Source organism: Anser cygnoides, chromosome 10 (assembly GCF_040182565.1).
Source record: "Anser cygnoides isolate HZ-2024a breed goose chromosome 10, Taihu_goose_T2T_genome, whole genome shotgun sequence".
NCBI classification, from domain to species: Eukaryota; Metazoa; Chordata; class Aves; order Anseriformes; family Anatidae; genus Anser; species Anser cygnoides.
This window is the reverse complement of record NC_089882.1, coordinates 22765127-22785352: the sequence shown is the minus strand read 5'-3', so window position 1 is coordinate 22785352 and position 20226 is coordinate 22765127. Positions and strand designations below refer to the sequence as shown.

At 41.4% G+C, this 20226-nt stretch overlaps 1 protein-coding gene across 11 annotated transcripts in view; it reads left to right on the top strand.

The window, feature by feature from the left end:
- WNK2 (WNK lysine deficient protein kinase 2) overlaps positions 1-20226 on the top strand; it is a 117934-nt gene that overhangs the window by 35141 nt on the left and 62567 nt on the right. For all 11 annotated transcript variants that reach the window (XM_067003267.1, XM_067003263.1, XM_067003264.1 and 8 more), the window contains exons 3-5: positions 6121-6293; positions 7271-7491; positions 11289-11446. In XM_067003267.1, the coding sequence (XP_066859368.1) occupies positions 6121-6293; positions 7271-7491; positions 11289-11446 (552 nt within the window). The remainder of the gene's footprint in view (positions 1-6120; positions 6294-7270; positions 7492-11288; positions 11447-20226) is intronic.

Genomic DNA, 20226 nt, shown 5'->3' with positions numbered 1-20226 from the left:
AATTACGAACATGGGTGAGATCAGATTTTATAGTTCTCTATATTATATCTTGTTCAGTTGCCAATCATTGATATTTCTACCAGAATTTTTCAATTAATATTGAATAAGCTGTTCTTGGATTAACTTAAAAAAAAAAAATCAGCTGTTTGAAAACTTTCTTTTGGCAAATTTTCTCTAGCATGTGAAGGTTTTGAAATTGTATTCCGTAGAAGAAATTGGAGAATCAGATTCTAGAAATGTGAAATACTGATGGGGAAAGGGGAGACCCATCAACGACGATGTGGTATCTGGTACCATGCATTTCTCTGCCAAACACAGGACAATTCTGAAACCAGCATCTTGCATGTTTTATAAATGACATAATATCCTTTGGATTGTACATTGTCTTCAGCCCTGACTTGGAGTGAGAATCTGGTCATCCTCCATAACACTAAACAGTCCCCACAGCAGCTGCCCTGCACAGGTGTGAGCTCTATTACTCGTAGATCCTATTATTTTACTAGTTACTTTTGAAACTTTTTCCAAAATCATGGTGTTTCCCTGAAAAAGACAGTACCGATAATACAGAATTTAAGGGGTTAATGGTGATATGCAGGTACCAGGTAATGTGTCCCAGGTTCACAGCAGGAACAAATCAAGCTCCTCCCTTACCTGACAGGGTCTGGTGCGTGCTGTGCGCTCCCTCGATGCTGGGTGTCCCACTCTCAAACTTGTGACAGTAGGGCAGACCAGAACTGTGCTTTTGTTCATAAATCTACAGTAAAATTATGTATAGCAACATAGGAGAAAGCTATCAATGGATCCCACTGCTGATGTATGTCTCAAGGTGATGTCCGATTAGAACAGCAGCTGCAGTGCATGAGCAAATGTACAGATTTGGCATATGGTTGTAGAAATCAGCATGAATAGGTGTTCATTCTGCTGATTTAGATACCTGATTTCCCCTCTTGGGAGTGCCTCTTCAGTTCCCTTTTCATCACTATTGTGGGTGAAAGATGACAGCAGCCCTTGATGGGACTGTAGCTGACATAGCATGTACGTGACAGAGGTGAGTCCTTCCCTCATTTGCTGGCCTAGTGCTTCTGCTTGCCTCTGTCTTCACCGACTGACCAAAATAGGTTCTGAATTGAGGACTTTGTCCTTTTACGCAAAATCAAATAACTATCTGTAAGTATAACTCTGCAACTTCAAGCATTTTTAGGTATTTCTATGTAAAAAAAAAAAAAAAAAATCTTGTGATCTTATTTTTATTTTTTTTCCATTTTTGTCTCCTTTACAGGGTGGTAATGTAGTTTATTCCCAAATCTATTAGCCCCTCACAACTAAGTAGGGAAGGAACTTGTCCTCAGTGGTTAATCTTTCTTAGAAATCTTCTATAACTCAGGTGAAAGCCAGTCTCATGCTTGTGTAACTTACCAAGACTTAGTCAGAGCCCATATGTTACAACCTGGAGGAAATGATGCTTGGGGATGACTAACAGAACATGTTCCTGCTGTTAATTTGGGTGTCATTCCAGAAATTTAATTCGTAAGCCTTCCCTTTGATTTTATTAACACATTTACTTACTAATTCCAATCTTTGCTATTGTTCCCCGCCAAGGAACTTAATGAAGGGATAAATTTTATGTTAACGAAGGGAGAGCTTTGGTAGCTCTGCCTGGGAAGAGCGGGGAGAAGCAGAGAGCGTGTGTGATAGAATGGTGTTTGGTTAGCAGAATTATGATTTACAAGTAGGAAATTCAGTTTAATGTGTCTTCCTGCTAAAAAACATCATTTTACTCAAGTCTCTATGAATCAGTATGTAATTTACCAACAGCGATTATATGAAGTACTAATGGGGAATTATTTTTCCTTCCAAAAAGAAGTGAATAGCTTTCAGCGTTTTGATGCTTAAAATGGATCACATAGGTATCATCTGGTTTGCAGCAGGGAGAGTTAGAAGGCAAAGAGAATTAACGAAGAGAAGGTAGCTTTCACAATTTGTACCTCTTCTCACCACTTACTATCTGTCTGTTACAGACTGCCTTTCATAGTGAAGTATACATTGAGCAACCCTAAACCAATTAATGCTCATTTATTTACATGAAAGGTTAAATTATGGAGTCATAAATCACCCAGGCTGCATGTGTGACTGGGCAGTGCCTGTACCCCTGCTGATATTGTGCCTGCGATGCACCATTAATGCACGCTGTTGTGGCTTATTCCTGCAGAAGCACTCGGTAAATATGTAACCGCAGGAGGCCAGAGTAGCTGTGATAATAAAATGGGAAATTCTGAACGCTGGGTAAGGTAGCTGACCACGGGTCGGTGTGGCTGCACTTGGGAATGAGGCTTCAACCTGTTCTGCTCTGTAGCCTGTGTGGCAGTGGATGCAATCTCTTATCTGCTTAAAAGAGTGAATTTCCTCTTGTGATTTGTATAGCTTAGTACTTTCCGTGCTGCTAGGCGTTATTCTAGTTATGTCACTGCAGTAAATAACAGGCTGAATCTGAGTTTGCATTGTGCAGGTATGTGCAAAATTAATACGTTGACGGTGTGAGAAAGCTGCTGCTTGTTGTATCTGGTCTCGCTGTGGCTTTTGTTCCGACTGTGCTGCAGACAAATTATTTACTGAATCCTTTTAAGCTGACTATTCCTCACAGATTATTAAAATGGAAGAACAAGGTAAATTTACAGATTCCTTCTTAGCAGTAAGACATGCTGAGCAGCTGTCTCACTTCTTGGTTCTGTTTAAATTCAGCTAGTCTGGAAAAGTTGAACCAGCTCGGTGTGATTGCTATGAGCTTTTGAAGGTTGAAGTTTATTTTGGAAGCCTAGGTGCTATGTAGAAGACTTAAGAAGCTTTCAGTTATTGTAAATGGAAGTACAATGCAGCCCCCCGGGCCAAGACTGCATCCCTGTGAGGAGGGAAAGAGCCGAGCACCATGGGTGCCTTAAAAGGAGACGAAACATGGAGATATCTGCAGGTTGATACTGGTATTTCTCTGATCACCCTGCAAATATTTTCCAGCTTCTTTTCAAGTCTTGTACCTTGAGGAAGCTCAGAGTAGAAGTGGTGCCATTAAAGCAGTGAGGCAGACCAACCATGGGCCCGTTCGGCAGCTCGGTGCGATGCTGTGGTTGCACTTGTTCAGCTCTGGAGCAACGCTGTGTGTAGCAGCAGCCCTGGGAGCCTCCCCGTGCAGCTGGATGGTGTCGCAAACGTCTCCCATGCAGACAGCGCGATGGTTGGTGACTCAGTGGGTGAATCTGGAAACTCACTTTACTCCCCCAAATTTTCATAAATTTCATTTGAATTTGGATTATGCAAAGTGATGCCTTAGATCAAGCTAAGTGGGTCAGCTTTCTTTGGCATGGCCATTCCCAAGAATCCTGTTCCTCATCTTAAAATTTGATATCCTAAGGTTGTTTCAGACTTATATCCTTGTGTCCAGCACAGAAACTTTCCACCTTGGGGGGATTGTATGATAGGGAGTAAGTGTCTGTGACCCCAGTGAAGGTTTTTTGGGTTCGGAATAAATGCCGAGTGAGTCACACAGTTAAACAGAGGTGGTTTTGCTGCTCCAGAGTAGAAAACAGTTCAACTGTTAAGTCCTTTCAGAAACAGTTTATGTTTTGGCAGATGACTCGTGTCAGGTTCAGCCTTGTGGAATTTAAAAAGCTTGGTTTGTACCCTCTGAGCCGGAGACCCCTCTGGTGGGTGTGAGCTCAGTCTGCCAGGGCAGCAGCTTTGTCCAAAGCCTCATCCTCTGCTGCTTCATGTTAGTAATGGGCCCGGGCTGTCTCCTGGGAAATGATAGCTCAGCTATTGTTTTGATTGGGGGGAAAAAATCCAGATTCTTCCCTGTAGTTATATATGAAATATGTATTTGTCTTCCAAAATCATCGTTGCTGTTGCTCAGCTTGCCGTCTTAATACTTTGAAGTCAGTTGTCAATCCAAATGCTCATAATACGTAGAATATATGGAACACGATAGTCTGCTATGTCTGAATGGTCTTTTAAATGTTACCCGTAAAGTAGCAGTGGAAAATTTCTCACAATGCTCAGAAATCTGGAAATGAGAGTCAAGGGGTTCAGTATTACTTTTTTTAATTAGGAGGTTTTTCAGAAATTGCTGGATCTGCATTGCCTTCTTTTCCTTTCTCTGCTAGCCCACACTATGCTCTTCCTGCCTCACGCAAGGACTTGCTCCTTTTCCTCCTTAATAGCAGTGTGTCTGATTTATTCTACAGGGTTTAAATTAAGAGGAAACTCAGCAGTAGGGGAAGTAGTGATGGATTTGAAAGCAATTCTCAGGCTCTCTTGTGCTGGCTCATTAGACAGCCTGCTTTTTTTTTTTTTTTTTAACTTACAGAAAACGCAGTAAGTCCAGAGCAGCAGCAGCAATACCGCCTTGCTCCTGGCAGTAGGAGCCTGGTGTGTGGCTGCCCGCCTGCTCCAGCAGCTCTGCCAGGGCACGGGGTGCTCCCAGCCACCCCTTGGGATGGGGGCGCAGGTCCCCATGGCCACCCCTGTGCCAGCCCAGAGAGCGCTACTGCTGGGAAGAGGTTCTCCTCCCCCGTGCTGCTGGAGAAGCAGGCTTTCTGTCTTCCAAGAAGAGCTAAAATGTCACCATTTCAACACGGGTTTTATTCTTGTGAAAGCTCTGTACAAAGCTGGCGTGTTTGCAGCCCCCGAAGTTCTCCTTGCTGTGCCCAGTTCGTTGCAACCACAGGCGAGGGCAGACCGTATCAAAACGCAGTGACCTTGCTGCTCCGGATCTCGGTTACAAGTAAGCCGGCTGCCAGTTGAATTCATGTTGTGAACATACCTGAGTTAACTGAGAAAAGGAGAATGTCCGAGGTTAATATGTGAACTAATTAATTTTAGTGATTCACGAGCCTGCCTTCCTGTAAGTAAGAACAGTTACACAATTGTGCCTTTTAGGGAATGAACACGCTTCATTTCTAGGGCAGCGGGCTGGAGCGCTCCCAGCCCCACCGGCTGGCCGTGGGAGATGAGCTAGACCGTGGCTATGTGGTCTTCAGTGATACGCCTCTAAAGAGGCCAGAGCATGAAGCTGAGCTTCCTGCTGTAAGGTTTCAATGGTGTTAGTTTGACCCAGGCAGTTAGACCCTGTGTGCGTCCCCCTGCAGCCAGGACATGGGCTCTGCCTCGTGGGCTGGGGGGCTCCCGGCTGGAGCCCACCTGTCTGTGAGCCTGCAGGAGGTGGCAGCTGATGTGGAAGCACAAAAAAGCCATTTGGGAGGACTTGGTTGATTTATGGCTCTGAATTGCATATGTTCATTTCTGGCAGTAGGAGCTCTTGGGGAGTTTAAAAAAAAAAAAAAGCCTTTCTCGGGCTTTACATGCATTTTAAACTCTTACTTTACAGCCTGGACTAAATGCTCCCAAATTTCTTTAGGAATATTGCAGTAGTAGAATGTAACATTACTCACGTTTCTAATCTAAAATAATAAATATTGCCCTGTAGCCTAAAGAAAGTGCTGAAGAGCAGTTTTGAATTAATTTTTGCCAATTTTCAAGAAAAGTCTGTAAAATTAAGCACAACTGCAAGTGAATAGAGAGATGTGTTTGTTCTTGAGGTGGTATTGTCTTAATTTGTCCCTAGAGAAATGGAAAGATCCGGACTGCCCAGCGTGGTTACTCAGGGGACCTCACCTGGTAGTCCCTGCCATAAATTCCCAGGTGCAGTCATTTACTGTGCTGAGTATTCACAGCTGTAAAAGGAATCAGAGGCTTTGCTATGGCTGTGTTGCACACCTGGAAATGAAAATGTTTTTATTAATCTGACAGATAATGATCCTTACGAAAGCAAGAAGTAAATAGTCATATGTTGATACATCAAGACGCTGGTATGTTTGTGTTGCCTGAAATATTAATGCTGTCATGTGGCATAGCACAGACATCTCTTTGTTCCGAGGCAAGTCTTTGTCTTCTTGACGCTGGATTTAAGGCGAGTGCCCTAGTTCATACACATGGCTCATCTGTTACGTAAAAGATTTTATAAGTGTACTTGATACAGGCATAAAACAAATCTAGAATTCTGAATATTGTATCAGCACAGTGGCTTTATTTTTTGTCCATTTAATACTAATAACGTCTTATTTTGGGTTATAGGACAGAAAATTAACAAAAGTAGAGAGACAGAGATTTAAAGAGGAAGCAGAAATGTTGAAAGGTCTACAGCACCCAAACATTGTAAGATTTTATGACTTCTGGGAATCCTGTGTAAAAGGAAAAAGATGCATCGTACTGGTTACCGAACTGATGACCTCTGGAACACTAAAGACGTAAGTACTGTGCTCCTGGTGAGCAGTCTAAGAATAGCTATGGAAATTTTTAGAAAAATCCTACTTTCACATTCTGAAAAAAAGTATCTCAAGATAAAAGGAAAAAATGGAGCTGTTCTCTGGTGTCTGTCGTGTGTCCCTATGTTTGAACTGCATTGACTTGACAGGAAGAATTTTGGCCTCCATCTGCCTTTCCCCGTTCTTCTGTTTCAGTTATGTAACTGGAAGCAGTTCTCTGGTTTGTTTCATCTGCATGTGAAGTTTCGATTTGTCAGGGTGTGATTTTTGTGGTCGCTTTTGTGCTTGTATTTGCATGTTTTGTTACAAAATTCAGACAGAATAGCACTTGAATGGTAGAATCTCTTTTTGAAGCAAGAGGTGCTCTAGGTTATCTGCTAAACAATATTATTTAATAGCTTTTGATACTGACAATCTGGTTAAGGTTGATACAAAGCACTTGGCATGAATTCGGGAACAGATTTTCAGCCCCAATGGGAGCAATGCTCATCACTGCATATATCCAGTGTGCTACTCTGCTGGTGCATTAGCCGATTGGACATTTTTCCAAAATGTACCCTCCTCATCAGTGTTTTAGGTGAATAGAAAAAATGCAGGTGCGTGATACAGAGGTCAAAGTCTTGTGGTTAAAATTAAACTTCAGTATTATTCTGTTCTGAATATGTGAAACATATTTTCTAAAACTGTTCTCTGCATGAAGTGAATTGCTTTTCTATTAGTCCTGCAAATATTTGATTGTATTTGCACCAAAAATGCTTATTATCTTCTTCCCTAAAAATGAATGTTCTAAATTCCTTTTCTAAAAAGATCTTTCTTTCAATTTGGAGATATTTCTGAGTTGCTATTATGGCATCTAATAAGAGGCTTTTATCCAAAATGAATTTCAGTTGTTAAAGCCCCTAGAATCTATAATAACACTTCATTTTCTTTATAACCACTTCTGTGTGTTTGTACTGCAGGTATCTGAAGAGATTTAAAGTGATGAAACCAAAAGTTCTGCGTAGCTGGTGCCGGCAAATCCTGAAGGGTCTTCTTTTCTTGCACACAAGAACTCCACCAATAATTCACAGAGACTTGAAATGTGACAATATTTTTATTACTGGACCAACTGGATCTGTGAAAATAGGAGACTTAGGACTGGCAACCCTCAAGAGAGCTTCATTTGCCAAAAGTGTAATAGGTAATCATTCTATTCTCTTTGGCTTCCTTCTGTTGGTATAGTGATTGTCTTTTTAAGTTGTCTGTCTTTGACACTTCATGTTAGTGTTTTTTTCACTTGTAGGCTGGTAGCAGAGACTTAAGTGGTTTTAGCGGCTGTTCCCTTTATGCCATCATAAAAATCTCAATCTGTAGGGCCTATCTTGGAAACGGTACCCTGATCTTATCTTCCTTCTGTATCACAATGTTAAATTTTTAATCGAAATATTAGTTTCCATCCACAAATCCTTCTCCTCTCTCCTCCAAAAGAAGCAGCAACAGTTCCCAACAGGTTGTGTGTACCATCCCCCTGAGAACGGGCTCAGTGCCTGTCGGGGAGAGAGGAGAAAAGGGGCGGAGGAGGAAAGGCAGATGATGGCCTGCTCTTCACAAACCAGGTGGCACTGTGAAAGGCTCTGGGAAGCCCTTGGGAAGACTTCTGCTGCCAGCAGTGCTGGGATAACAGTTACTTTTGCTGAAGGGAGAGGCAGCCTGGTCTGTGGGTAGTGCCCTGCAGAGCCAGGCTTCTCTCCTCTGCAGGGAGGTCACAAGAGAGCTGGTCCTGCTGGAACAGCTTATCCCCGTTTACTGGGGCATCAGCAAAATAAGTTGCTTCTGCAGGCAACTGCAGAGCTTGTCTGTGCCTCAGTGTAGTCCTGGCAGAGTCCTACTTAACATCTGCAATTTATTAAAACTCAGTAGCTACAAAATTAAAAGAAATTTCCACTAGGATATACAATAGCTGATGTACTTAAATGGTACCCATGCAAGGAGCATTATAACTTGGCTTTGCTTGAACTGGAAGGAGACATTTTCTGAATGATTGTTTGAAGGATGTCGTTCCCTTGCAAAAGTTAAATTAAATGCCTTCTGTGTGAGAAATATGTCTGGGATATCCTTCTCCCGAATTCTCAAACATTTTTTATTTTTTACCCTAAGCTTTCTTAGCAAATCTTCCTTGTTCAGATATGTATGCGATAGTTCTTGGAATATGTAAATTCCTGAGAAAGGATGCTGAAAGTGAGGGAAGTTATCATGCATATATTTGTATTTCAGCTCGCTATATAAATGGAAATTAGGCTTGAGATGATTAGAATTAGCAAACTGCCAGTGACAACCACTATTCCATAACTATAAAGAAAATAGCATGCTATCTTTAAAGCAGTAGTTTCTAAAATAACTGTTATAGCATCTCAAGTTTTCTTCAGTTATATTTCATAACTACTTATACAAAAGTTTCACCCTTCCTACATGGGGAGCCCAGTACTGTTGAAGTGAAATTGGGATTGAAATGTTGGGTGTGTGCTTGGCTACTGTGGGTCTGCTTAACCTTGTTGATTTCAGTGAAATCATGTTGATTTACATTTGTTAAGTTTCTCTAGTTCTTACCTTCTAATGGCTTTTTTTGGGGGGAGGGGGGATCAGCATTTCTTCCCCTAATTTTCTCCTTTTTTGCAGTATAGCAGTTACCTGTGGACTAGCAATAATATCAGAAATACCAGTATAGATTTTTGCAAAATGAGTTTTACAACAATGCTGTCAAGCCATGGCCGTGTCTAACAGAAATTGAATAATGAAAAGGGCTGCAGGTTGCTGGCAAGCTGTCTATATTCATTTTGGCAGTATAACGGAACCCACCTTTTTCATGAGTAGTGCTGCTCCGAGGAAAGAATTAGGGGGACTTGGAAGCACTGGTGGTATGACTGGTTCTGCTCCTGATGCTGGGCCAGCTCCCACCTTCACAGCAGAGTAGAAAAATGCATTTTTCCCCCCAAGTGGGAAGCTAAGACTTGAAAGTGTAGGCAAGGAGGTGGGAGGACTGAAAAGGTGAAGGTGGGCTTTCTGCAGGGGCAGGGTGGGAAGGGTGTCCTGTGGACACCAGTCCTAGGCTCTGGCTTTTCCCTCCTGCTGCGTGTCCCAGACTGGCTTTCCAGGGCTGCGTGCACCCTGCTGTCCTCACCGCTCACCTTATCTTTGCCTACAGCAAGCCCTCTCCCTAGCTGTAGTAGCTTTAAATGAATATTAGTAGCTGCAATTCCACATCATTTTTAACAGTGAAGTCAGCATGGCCGAGGTCCAATTTCTCCCTCTCTGTGTTTGTGCCTCCACTGATGCTCGCCTGACCTTGTGGTGTGTCTCTTCAGGGAGCCCAGCCAGGGCACAACTCGTGCTGCAGAGAGGAGCTGAACAGCTGCTGAGCAGCTTTGCATTTTAGGTGGTCTGTTTTGTTAGCAATACTTGTATATATTCCTTCCCACCCCCAAGGGATGGGTGGAAAATGTCATTTTCATGGTGTTTTGGAATGGTGTCAAGAATATCATTTGCTACTTAGTCTATTGCTATCACTTTTTTTCAGATTTGCAAGAAACTTACTTGAAATGCTCCATAATTCATGAGGTTCACTTCTGTGTCTGAGTCTTGTTCATTCTCAAGTGATGTAGCAGCTCTGGAAAAGACTCTGAGAGTCTTGCAGTTGTGCTTGTGCTGATGGGAAAGATGTCATAGCTGAAAATCAGATGCTGCTAGCAACCTGCCATACCGACAGCGGGCTCTGGGGAGGGGGATGTGGGTGCTGGGATGGATTTTACCACACTGAAGGCGAGGTTACATGGTCCAGGATCCCTCATGTTTCTGTTGTTAACCCGTTGCTCACTGCTGGACAGTTGTCCTCTCCCACAGCAGATGACTGTTTATCTCTCTTCCTTCATCTTTTCTATATGCAAAAAGAAAGGTCAGTCTTGACTCCCAAGCATACAATATTTTAGGAGATACAGTTCTTGAGATAAACTACCTAAATGTTAATTTTCTGTTTTGCTCTATAAGTACTTAGGGATGTGGTTTAGTGGGTGATAGTGGTGGTAGGGGGATGGTTGGACCAGATGATCTCAGTGATCTCAGAGGTCTTTTCCAACCGTAAGGATTCTGTGATTTTATGATAAGACCACACCTTCCCGAGTACTTTGCTGTGCAGAGGTTCTTTGTCAAAGGCCGAGCAACACTTGTAACAGAACTTGCCAGTCTGTGTGAAGTGTAGGAGTTACTCTGCAGTTGTTGATGACATATCGTGTGTTCGTTTTTGCTTTTCTGTATAAAAGATAACTTTTGCAGGCATTGTAATTAGCCACTTGTCACAAAGCTGCACCTTCCCATTATGAAGCAGTAAGTACAACGTTTCCCTTAATATTTATTCAGTTATATCCGATTTTTGACACCCTAATCCCTGTGGAGTAGGACCTTATTCTGCAAGTAGTCTCACTGATTTGTACCACTGAACCAGTGACAGAACCATGTTTAATGTTTTGTGCACGACTTTGTAGATGAATTTGTGATACCGCTTGCTTTCAAAGTGCTGTCTGTCTGCTGGGTAGTTGCTGTGTATCTCCCTGGAGGAAAAAATGCAAACTTGCCTTGTCAAAAGCAAGACCAAAGCTTCTTATTTCTTGTCCTTTTCACCACTACGAACCGCGTCCCTCCCTTCATCCAGAGAAGGAAACCATTTTGTAACTTCCAGTGTATTCAGGCATTGTTCTGTATCTCATTTCAGTACTCTCTTTTGAAGTTTTGATATGTATCCCCTCCCCTTGTATATTACCAGCGAGCTGTGGGTGTATTGACTTTGGGTTTCTTCCCTGGAGGATGTTTGAGCTTCTTCTAGTTGCTTCCCTGTTTTGAAATAATCTTGCATGCACCCTTGCACAGCTGTGATTGCACAGCAAAAAGATTGTGATTAAAGCCATTCAGACTTTATGAATAACTTACAATCTTTTCATCTATGTGTAGGTACACCAGAATTTATGGCCCCAGAAATGTATGAGGAACACTATGATGAATCTGTTGATGTCTATGCTTTTGGAATGTGCATGTTGGAAATGGCTACCTCAGAATACCCTTACTCAGAATGCCAGAATGCTGCTCAAATTTACCGGAAAGTAACCTGTGTGAGTAAACTTCCTTAATTTTAGTTAACATCTGTACCTTGGTATTTTGTAATCTGAAGGTTTAAAAACATAGTTCAGTGAGATGTCAGTACTGTCTTGTGTGTGTGTGTGGTTTGTTGTAGGAACTGAGGTATCTTAGCTCTGGGTTGCAGAGAACTGCTGCAGGTCTCTTTGGAATGCTTCCAGTTCTACGGTTGGATTGGGTTTGTGTATACTGCAGCTACAGATAATATTTTCAGTAATATTTGTTGCTGTTTTATCTCCATCAGCTAAAGGTGCATGAAACTTGGGAATAATGAGCAGGGAAAAATCTCTGCTGTAGTCTTACCTCCGAAAGAGGGACTATTCAGAGCTGGTCAAGTTTCCCACAAAGCCAAAAAGACTAACTTTTAGTTTGCAGCCTAAATATTTATGTGGCGCATGATGTTTGATTCAGATTTCTAGCATGGGTTCTTTCAGCTTGTGTGTGTAACAAATTGTAAGAAGGTATAAAAGGGAAAGCATACCCATGTCTAGTTTTGGAGTGAGCCTGAGGAGTTTTACATCTGCATTTAGGAACTCTGTATGGTTTGTTAATTGCCAGACTGGAACCATGGAAATGGGTTGCTGCATTTTCAGGTTAACTTAAGCTGGAGGAGAAGCCAATCTAAAATTATTTCTATACTAAAAAAAATTATCCTTCCCAACACCCTCACCCCCAGGTGATAAATATATTTGTCTATGTGAGCTGCACTGCGAATGCCTGAAAGAACTTATGAGTTTGTAAGACTGCAAATTGGTGAAAGAATCACTGACTGCAGAGAAATGGGACGTGCCAAATGCTTTGGCAGAGGTGGTTATATTCTGCTCTGCTTGGATAAATAAAACCAAGAGTATAGGATTTGTATTTTTTTTTTTTTCAGGGTAGATAATGCTAAAAAGAATAGCTTGTCAAAGATTTTCCCAGCTGCTACTTTCCATCTGGTTGCTGCAAAAGGAGCTACTGAGCTGTACGGGTTGACCCTTGTATATCCCCATCACCAAAAGATGCAGTCTACACACTCAGGATGTGACGAGAGTAGTCCTCTGAAGTAGCCTGCACTAAAATTTGCAAAAATAGCTACAGATAAGGTTGCTTTTATTTTATTTTTACCTATAAGGTAAAAAGAGTTGTTAGGCTTACATTATAGATGTATTGAGAAAAAACATCTCAGCTTTCAAAAGCGTGGTCCCAAAATTAGTTAGTATTCCTCTTGTCCTACTGCTTGCGATGAATAAAAATCTTCACAAATGATATTTAGTAATAACTTCCCAATTTTGAAATGTACTTGAGATCACTCTTCTCCAAAAGGTTTTGTGAATCACGCTAGTACAAATATGGTCCTGTAAAGTACTGCAGTCAGCTAACGCTGCTCAAAATTGCATTTTCTGACTTGGTGAATAGTAGTCTCTCATGCAGGGTAATAGAGATGCTTTAGTCAGATACCCACACACTTGCATGTACAATTTGATGTGCACTTCATTCTTCATAAGTATATTTTATGTTGTCTAATATCTGTCTTTCCTCATAACTGAAGACCAGGCTGCAAAGAGGTTAGTGCTCTTGTAGATTGCTGTGCTAGCCAGCTGCGATGATGCTAACCTGACAGGAGAGGGAGGATACAATGATTCAGGAGTCTGTTTAAAAGTTGAAGTCAGTATCACAAGAAACAGGAGGGTGTCCCTGCTGGAAATGAAAGAGATGTCATGACTTGCTGAAAGCAGGAGGTTGCATCTGAAGAGGGTAACAGCTTTATCTCATTTCTGTGTAAATGGTTGCAAGCTGACATTTGTAGCTTGGCAAAAATGAATCTTTCCCGACGGACTGCAGCCCTGAGTTTGGGTAGTTTAACTCTCCTTGGAGTGCTGCCTTCAACCCATTGCTACTCGGGGGGGCGGGGGGGGGGAGGCATCAGAAGCTGCTCTGCAGCGCAGTTAGCTTTGTTGCTAGCTGATGCACTAACAGCTGGGCCTGCTCTGTAGGGTGTTGTAGTGTGAAGTGTGTGCAGAGATGGGACATCTGGTTTGCTGACTACAAGCTATTCTGCTGTGCAGCATGGGCTGGCTGCAAATACACACTGCATCTTTTCAAAGAAGTGAAATACAGTTGATGGCTCGGTGAAGTTGCTTGCCTGAATCCTTACGAGGATAGCTGCTTGGTTCACATTGCTATTCTGCTCACTCCTCCCGTACAAGGAAAAGTTTATTTCGTTTGGCACAATGGCTTGTTGGCCTCGTTTAGGTATGTAGTCCTTAGGATCTGCTCTAAATGCCATCTTTGTATGTATCTTAAGAAAGATCTCCTTATGCTCTAACACTTCACGTGGTGACAGTAGAAGACTACTCTGATGTTAGGCTATGAGGTCTCATCTCCTAAATGTGATACTAGGTCCCCTTTTGGTCCCCTTTTGGTCTGGTTATCCTAGGCATTTAGTAATGGCTTTGAGGGGTGTTTGTTGTGTTGTCTCCTGCACTGGGCAGAAGTTTGTGTGAGCAGTATGCTGAATTTCTTTGTGGAGCTGCCGTCGTGTTTAGCTAACGTTAAGCTGACCTGTAGTACGTGTGTGTATGGATTCAGAGCCACAAATAATATAGATTTCTCCCGTTGCTCCACGTTCTTAGAAAAACTTTGTGTACAGCTCTTTGCCATCTGGAATATTGGTGATTAAGACTTCATAAGACTCAATAGCCTCATTTATCAAAGCAATATCCAAGACAGCAAAGAATAAAGATTAATCAGAGGGTTCCTAATTAGGTGCTATATTTCAATTTGCAGACATAAGTAGTCATTTTTTAAACACTGTTGAAAGTCTGAGCCAACTATGTTTTGTGACAATAACCTTTACGCAGCTGAGGATTATATGGTAAATTATTATAACTTTGTAAGAGTGGTCTTATACTTGCAACTCCAGAGAGATGGAAAATAAAGATTATTGTGAAGAACAAGTAACAGTGAGGAAGCTGTTAGAAGGTCAATTTATTACTTGTAAGTGGTATTTTTAATACGGACCTGTCTGGTAGGGGAAGCTGAAGCAGGATGCGTCAGGTACAGACACAAAGGTACTGCTTTTTTTCTGCTGATCTTAAGGCAATAGCAGCCGGGGCAAAGACACCAGGATTCCTTTGATGGAAAAACTGGCATTACTGTCCTCATGAGGAAGGGGTTAACCAAGCCTCTGTGGAGAGGAAAAATGCCCTGTCGCATGCCATGAGCTGCATGAACTGTCAGACATGGAGGAGGAGCAGGGGGAGGACCTCCAGGGCAAGTGTGTGAGGGGAGCAGCAGGAGCCCTGGAGAAGATCCGTGTTCCCAGAGGGAACGACTCTCGGGGGCTCTGCAGCTTCTGTAGAGAAGCTGTGTCCACAGAAGAGCTGGCGGCTGCAGAGGACCCCGCATGGATCCACGTGAGTCACCCCGGCAAGGCGCTGCTGGGGCTGAGGGGGGCTGTTGCTATGGGTCGGGGGTCGGAATACAGGGCCTGGGGACCCTACGCCTTCTCCATGCCGTGTGCCATCAAGGAGGGTTGGCTCTGACCACCTAGCTGGGCTGGGGACCACTCCCAGAGGAAGAGATTTAAAATGGCTCTTCACGAAGAGTCAGGGTTGCAGTCATCATATAGCAGCTGTTACTGGCGTTGGTTTTTTACTAGGCTGAATGTGGCATAGAAGTAGACTGCAGATGAAAACCGAGAGGTTGAATTGCACTGTTTTATTCCTAGGTTTAGTTGAGGACTATTATGTGTCTACAGGGTACTGTAGCAATCGTTTCCCAAAGTGTTTCCCAAATGCACAGAGAGGCTTGTTGTTTTGCCAGGTTAGATATCTCTGTTAGGAGGTTTCTCTCTGCCCTGTCATCTAGAACTCTGGAGTGTAAATCAACACATTTTTCTTCACTCCTTTCTTCTGGTCCTCTCCTAATGATTTCTTATGCTTTTTGTCACACCGTAAAGAACAACTAAAGGAGATGAAGAATGTTTCTGACTGAGTCTGCAAAGAGAAACTGGAATTGCTATGGAAGATCATGGACTCCTCATTAGGGCCTACTGCAACGGTGCACCCAACAATGTACATGAGGGGGAAAAGATAAAATACAAAACTTTTTTTGGCTCATTTTAAGCATATGTGATAATATAAGAGAACATAAGTAACCTGTTTTTTCAAGCAACAGGTCAAAGCCACATTTACTGCAGTTAACTTTGGAGTGATTTCCTTGTCAGCATATTTGCAGTCATCTTCATTCTGATGCCATAATCTCATTTTTCATGCATAACTTGATGTTTTTTCTTACTCAGTTTTTTTTTGTGTTTAATCATTCTGCCAAGAGATTTTAATGTAGACAATAGGCATATTTAGTGATGAACCATCGGAGTCTGTGGCCTTCCCATGCAACTCCAGACCAATGTTTTCTTAACGATGCACTGTAGAATTCACTGCAGACCAACTGTGCCCACAGGGGGTTCATGGCTACCTTGTTGGCTTTAGTTGCACAAACTCATGCTTTAAAACAACCCATGTGTCTATAGAGTTCTGCTTAGCATGTTAAATTTTCATGTTGTTTATCATGTTAGATTTTTCATATAAATTTTCATATAACTGCATTTGCAGGTTATATATTGTTTGTATAGATAGGATAAATTGTATAGCTGTAGCACAGCCACAGCAGACAAAGTGTTATCAATGTCATTGCATTGACTGGTGTATTTCAGATATCGTCTTAGATCTGCAGATAATCTTCTTAGATGAGCATTAGGATTGAGTAACGTTCTGGAGTGAAGTAGAGATGAGTTTATAATTGCAAACAGTGATCTCGCTGGTGAATGTCCTGGAACAAAATCCTGACAGAACTGAGAACTTTATTTTCACCTTACTGACTTCGGAGGAGTGTGGTAGAGTGGAATTTCAGTTGAAAACGTGGTTTCAGCTTTTTCGGAGGAAATGTTTTTTTGCCTTCCAGGAACTACATGATTCTAGGTAGCACACTGTACTGTATGCTCAAGCAGAAGGTGGATCCGGAGTTCAAAGAAGAATGTATCTAGTCTAGGAGGACACCTTCTGGGTGCAAGGAAAGCCCTTAGAAAAGTTACTGCCTGACGTGGGTCAGACTTACCATTGACTCGTCTGGCATAAGTTGTGCGTTTCATAAAGCATCATGACTTACTGTTTCAAAAGAGCGCTCTGCTGATGGAAAAGTGACAAGCAGGTATTCTCAGAACTCTGAAAAATGAGTTTCATGTTTTTTCCCCCTAACGCAGAGGTGAAAACTTTAACGTCTTACGTGTACCTGTCTGCAGACTCAACTATCTTATACCAGAGTGTAGTGTATTGCCTTTCAAATCTAATCCTTTTTAGAACGAAGGTGAGGAGATTCTTGAAGGAGTGGTGGGGATTTGTTCTTGGACTGAGGTGTTCTTTCGTTATTTAATACAGGGTTTCATGTGTTTTTTGTTATTGGTGGTGTTTGATTTTTTTTCATAAAGAATTTGTATGAAATTATCCCTGTACATCTCCTGTCAACTAATTAACCCTCTATTTTGGATGTAGTGGTGTTAAATTTACTTCTATTTGAGAGAGTTGTACAGTTTTCATACTGCCGTGGATAATTCCTTAGCCAATATACTTTGAATTTTGTTGCCATGTTTCCTTGGGAATGCTCAGGAAAGACAGATGGCTTTTGAATAAATGAATGAGATGGATCCTTTGATTCCAAATAGAAACCTGTGTTTCACATAAACCCCCTCCATTGTCAGGAGGCTTGTAAGCATCAGGGCACAGTGCTGTAGGGAGGATTTGCGGCATTACAATGAGGTGGCCTTGGAGATTTTAATGAAGAGTAAGAAGCTAAAGCATTCTGTAGCATCTGGGCATTGAGAAAACACTTTGGGAAAGCAGTTCTGTTTGGTACTTCACAAGGATATATGCTATCCTTGTTTGTTTTGGTGATCTATTCATAGCCTAGGTGTTTAGTAGATTAATACAATAGATGTTCGGATGTGGAAAGTAAAATGGTGTTTGTAGGAGATGCTATTTTTATGAAAGGGATTTGCACTGTCAAAAATCAGGGTCAGTCATCAGGGATCTGTCAAAAGAAACATTTTGAGGCAAACCTAATTCCTTGGTGCCCAAGGTGTCCTGCCCTGCTCCATCCCAGCCGTGTCAGAGTTCATCAGACCACTTAAACGAAGGATATTTATGAATTCTGAAAAGAAAATTAAATCAAGAGGTATAGTGATATACCTTAAGCTGTTTCTACTTCATATGCTCAGTTTATGTCAAAATACTCGTGAGGCACTCTGCAATTATAAGAAGAAATTGGCAGGTTTATGTGAGCACACAGATATTGGAGCAGTATGTTCCTCTAGGAAGGTGAAAGCTCCTCAAGTAGTGGGGGGTGGAAGCTGCCTCAAGGGTTATGTTTTAAGGTTTTCTTAGAATTCCATAATTTTCTATAGCAAAGTGAAGTGTCTGAAAATATATTTAAATATGTCCTATTGTTTTTTATTGTGAATTTGCAAAGATTTCTTTAAACTCCTCCCCATCTGAGAACAAGACACCCTCCTGTAGCTTTATCTACCTATTCAGTCTGAGGGCCCCAAATATTTGGTGCTTAGCATGGAAACAGTGATATACATTTCCTAAAACTATAGAGAAAGAATCGTGATACCAATCTGACCTGAAACACTGGGAGACAGCATTGCAGATCTGAAAAGCATATCCCTTGTCAGCGTGGCATTGTTTCCTCAAAGGCTGTTATTCTGAGGTGAGATTGTAATGACCCTGTGATATACAAGGGAAGAAAACCAGTTCAAGGATGATGATTTCATAGTCATTTTACATTGACTTATTTTTTTCCCAAGGTTATTGTCATAAGGGGAGCTAGAAATGTGCTGCTTTCAAAATAAAAGATCGTGTTGGCTTTAGTAAAGAATTTTAGAGATTAGTGCTAAAAATGTCTTCTGGTACTTTGTTTTCATTCATTTCTAGTCACGTACAGGAGCCCTTTTATGAAACAATTTTCGTACACTGTGGTGTGCTTTTGCTTATTTTAGACAAGTCTGGGCTTTGGTCGACTAGACTTCCCCTATTGTTTTGACACAATTTACTAATGTACAGTAACTGAACCCTTGTTTTGTAAGCAAGATTTAGTTTTGCTTATTCAAATAATTATTTTTAGCTGGTTGCAGTGAGCCCATCACATGTATGGACTATTCTGTTTTGTTCTGAATGTTTTTTGATCTCAGTAGCTCTGTGCCTAGGCCAAAGTATGAAGCTGAGTTTGTGTGACTCATCCGTGGTTTTCTTTCAAAACCTATGAATTACATATTTTACTCTTTTGAATCTTAGGTTGATCACTCCATGTCTTGAAATTAAAATAAGTAAATCCAAGCTTAAAGTCAAATCTAAGGCCTAAATGGCAACAGAATATTGTTAAAAAGGTAAAAGTATGATGTCATTTGGAATACTCAGAAATTCTCAGGGAGATGCCAGCCCTCATTGAATTTCATCCATGAAATTTATTCAAGACCAAATTCAGTGAGGGATAGTTCTTTTTAATAAAAGACAGCGTTAGGTGAGCCAAAAGTCCACTTTTCAGGACCTCAGGCATCCTTATCTGCCACTGTATGATTATTACTACTGTTCTTTCAGAATGAAACTTTTAAAAGGGTTTGACTGGAGTTAAATGGCTAACTCCCATTCAATTATGTGCTTAATCAGATTCTGTTTTGTTGTTGTTGTTTTGTTACTATTATAAGATAAAGGAAATCATGTTTCCTTTTTTTGTTCTGCTTATTGATTTTATTGTAAGTATTAGTTTCCTTAAATAACAGAGTCTAACTGCAAAACCTATTTAAAAATACATGTCTCTGAATTTTTGTCCATACACACCTTGTTTTAGTAGGTATATGTATTTTTTCAAGGATGACTTTTTGTTCCTAAATTAAGCTGAACATCACAAAAGGGAAAACTTCCTGTGTTAATACTGTTATCTATAGCTGAATATGTACATGAAAAGCATTCACAGGAAACCTTGTGCTGAACTGAATGGAAGTAAGTCAACAGCATTACCGATGGTGGCTGTCTGTTAGTTCCTCCTGCCTCAGCTGACAAGGAGCATGGTGGGGTGGCCTCACTGGGAATGGCTGCTTTTGCCAAATCCAGAGTGAACCTCCCTCTTTTGCTCTCTGCAACCTCACAAAAGGAAAACTTGTCAGTCTTGGCAGCTAGACATGTCTGCTAACTTCCCAGATCTTCCTGGTAATTATTGTTATAGTACATTTTGATTACATGTACAGAGATATGAGATATAAACTGTTATTTAGTTTGAGTACTTGCATACTACTTCTTCTACAGTCTCTCTTTATGTTGGTAAGGTGTGTATGTGTTTGTTCGTTTGTTTAATTAAGGGTCTCTATACCTTGAGGAGGATCATGTTAAGATATTCACCCTGAAATACTAGAGAGTAGGGAGAGGTGAACTTTGACTACCCTAGAAGTGTGTGTGTTTATTCTAATCCACTCCATCTTCTTAAAACAACCCTTCTTAACCTGAGAGAAATTTCAAATTGTTCCTGTTGCATCTGTGTAGAGCCAGAACATGGGGAATGAGATTCTGCTTCTGTAAGTTTTATTCTGCGGTCAACAGTAGTTGGCTTTTGTCCTTGGAAGACCGTGTTCATGGGTTAGATGTTCCACGTCTAGAAGTGACCAGCATTTCCAGGGGGAAAAAAGTTAACTTCATGTCAGTTTATAGGTTACGCCTGCCCT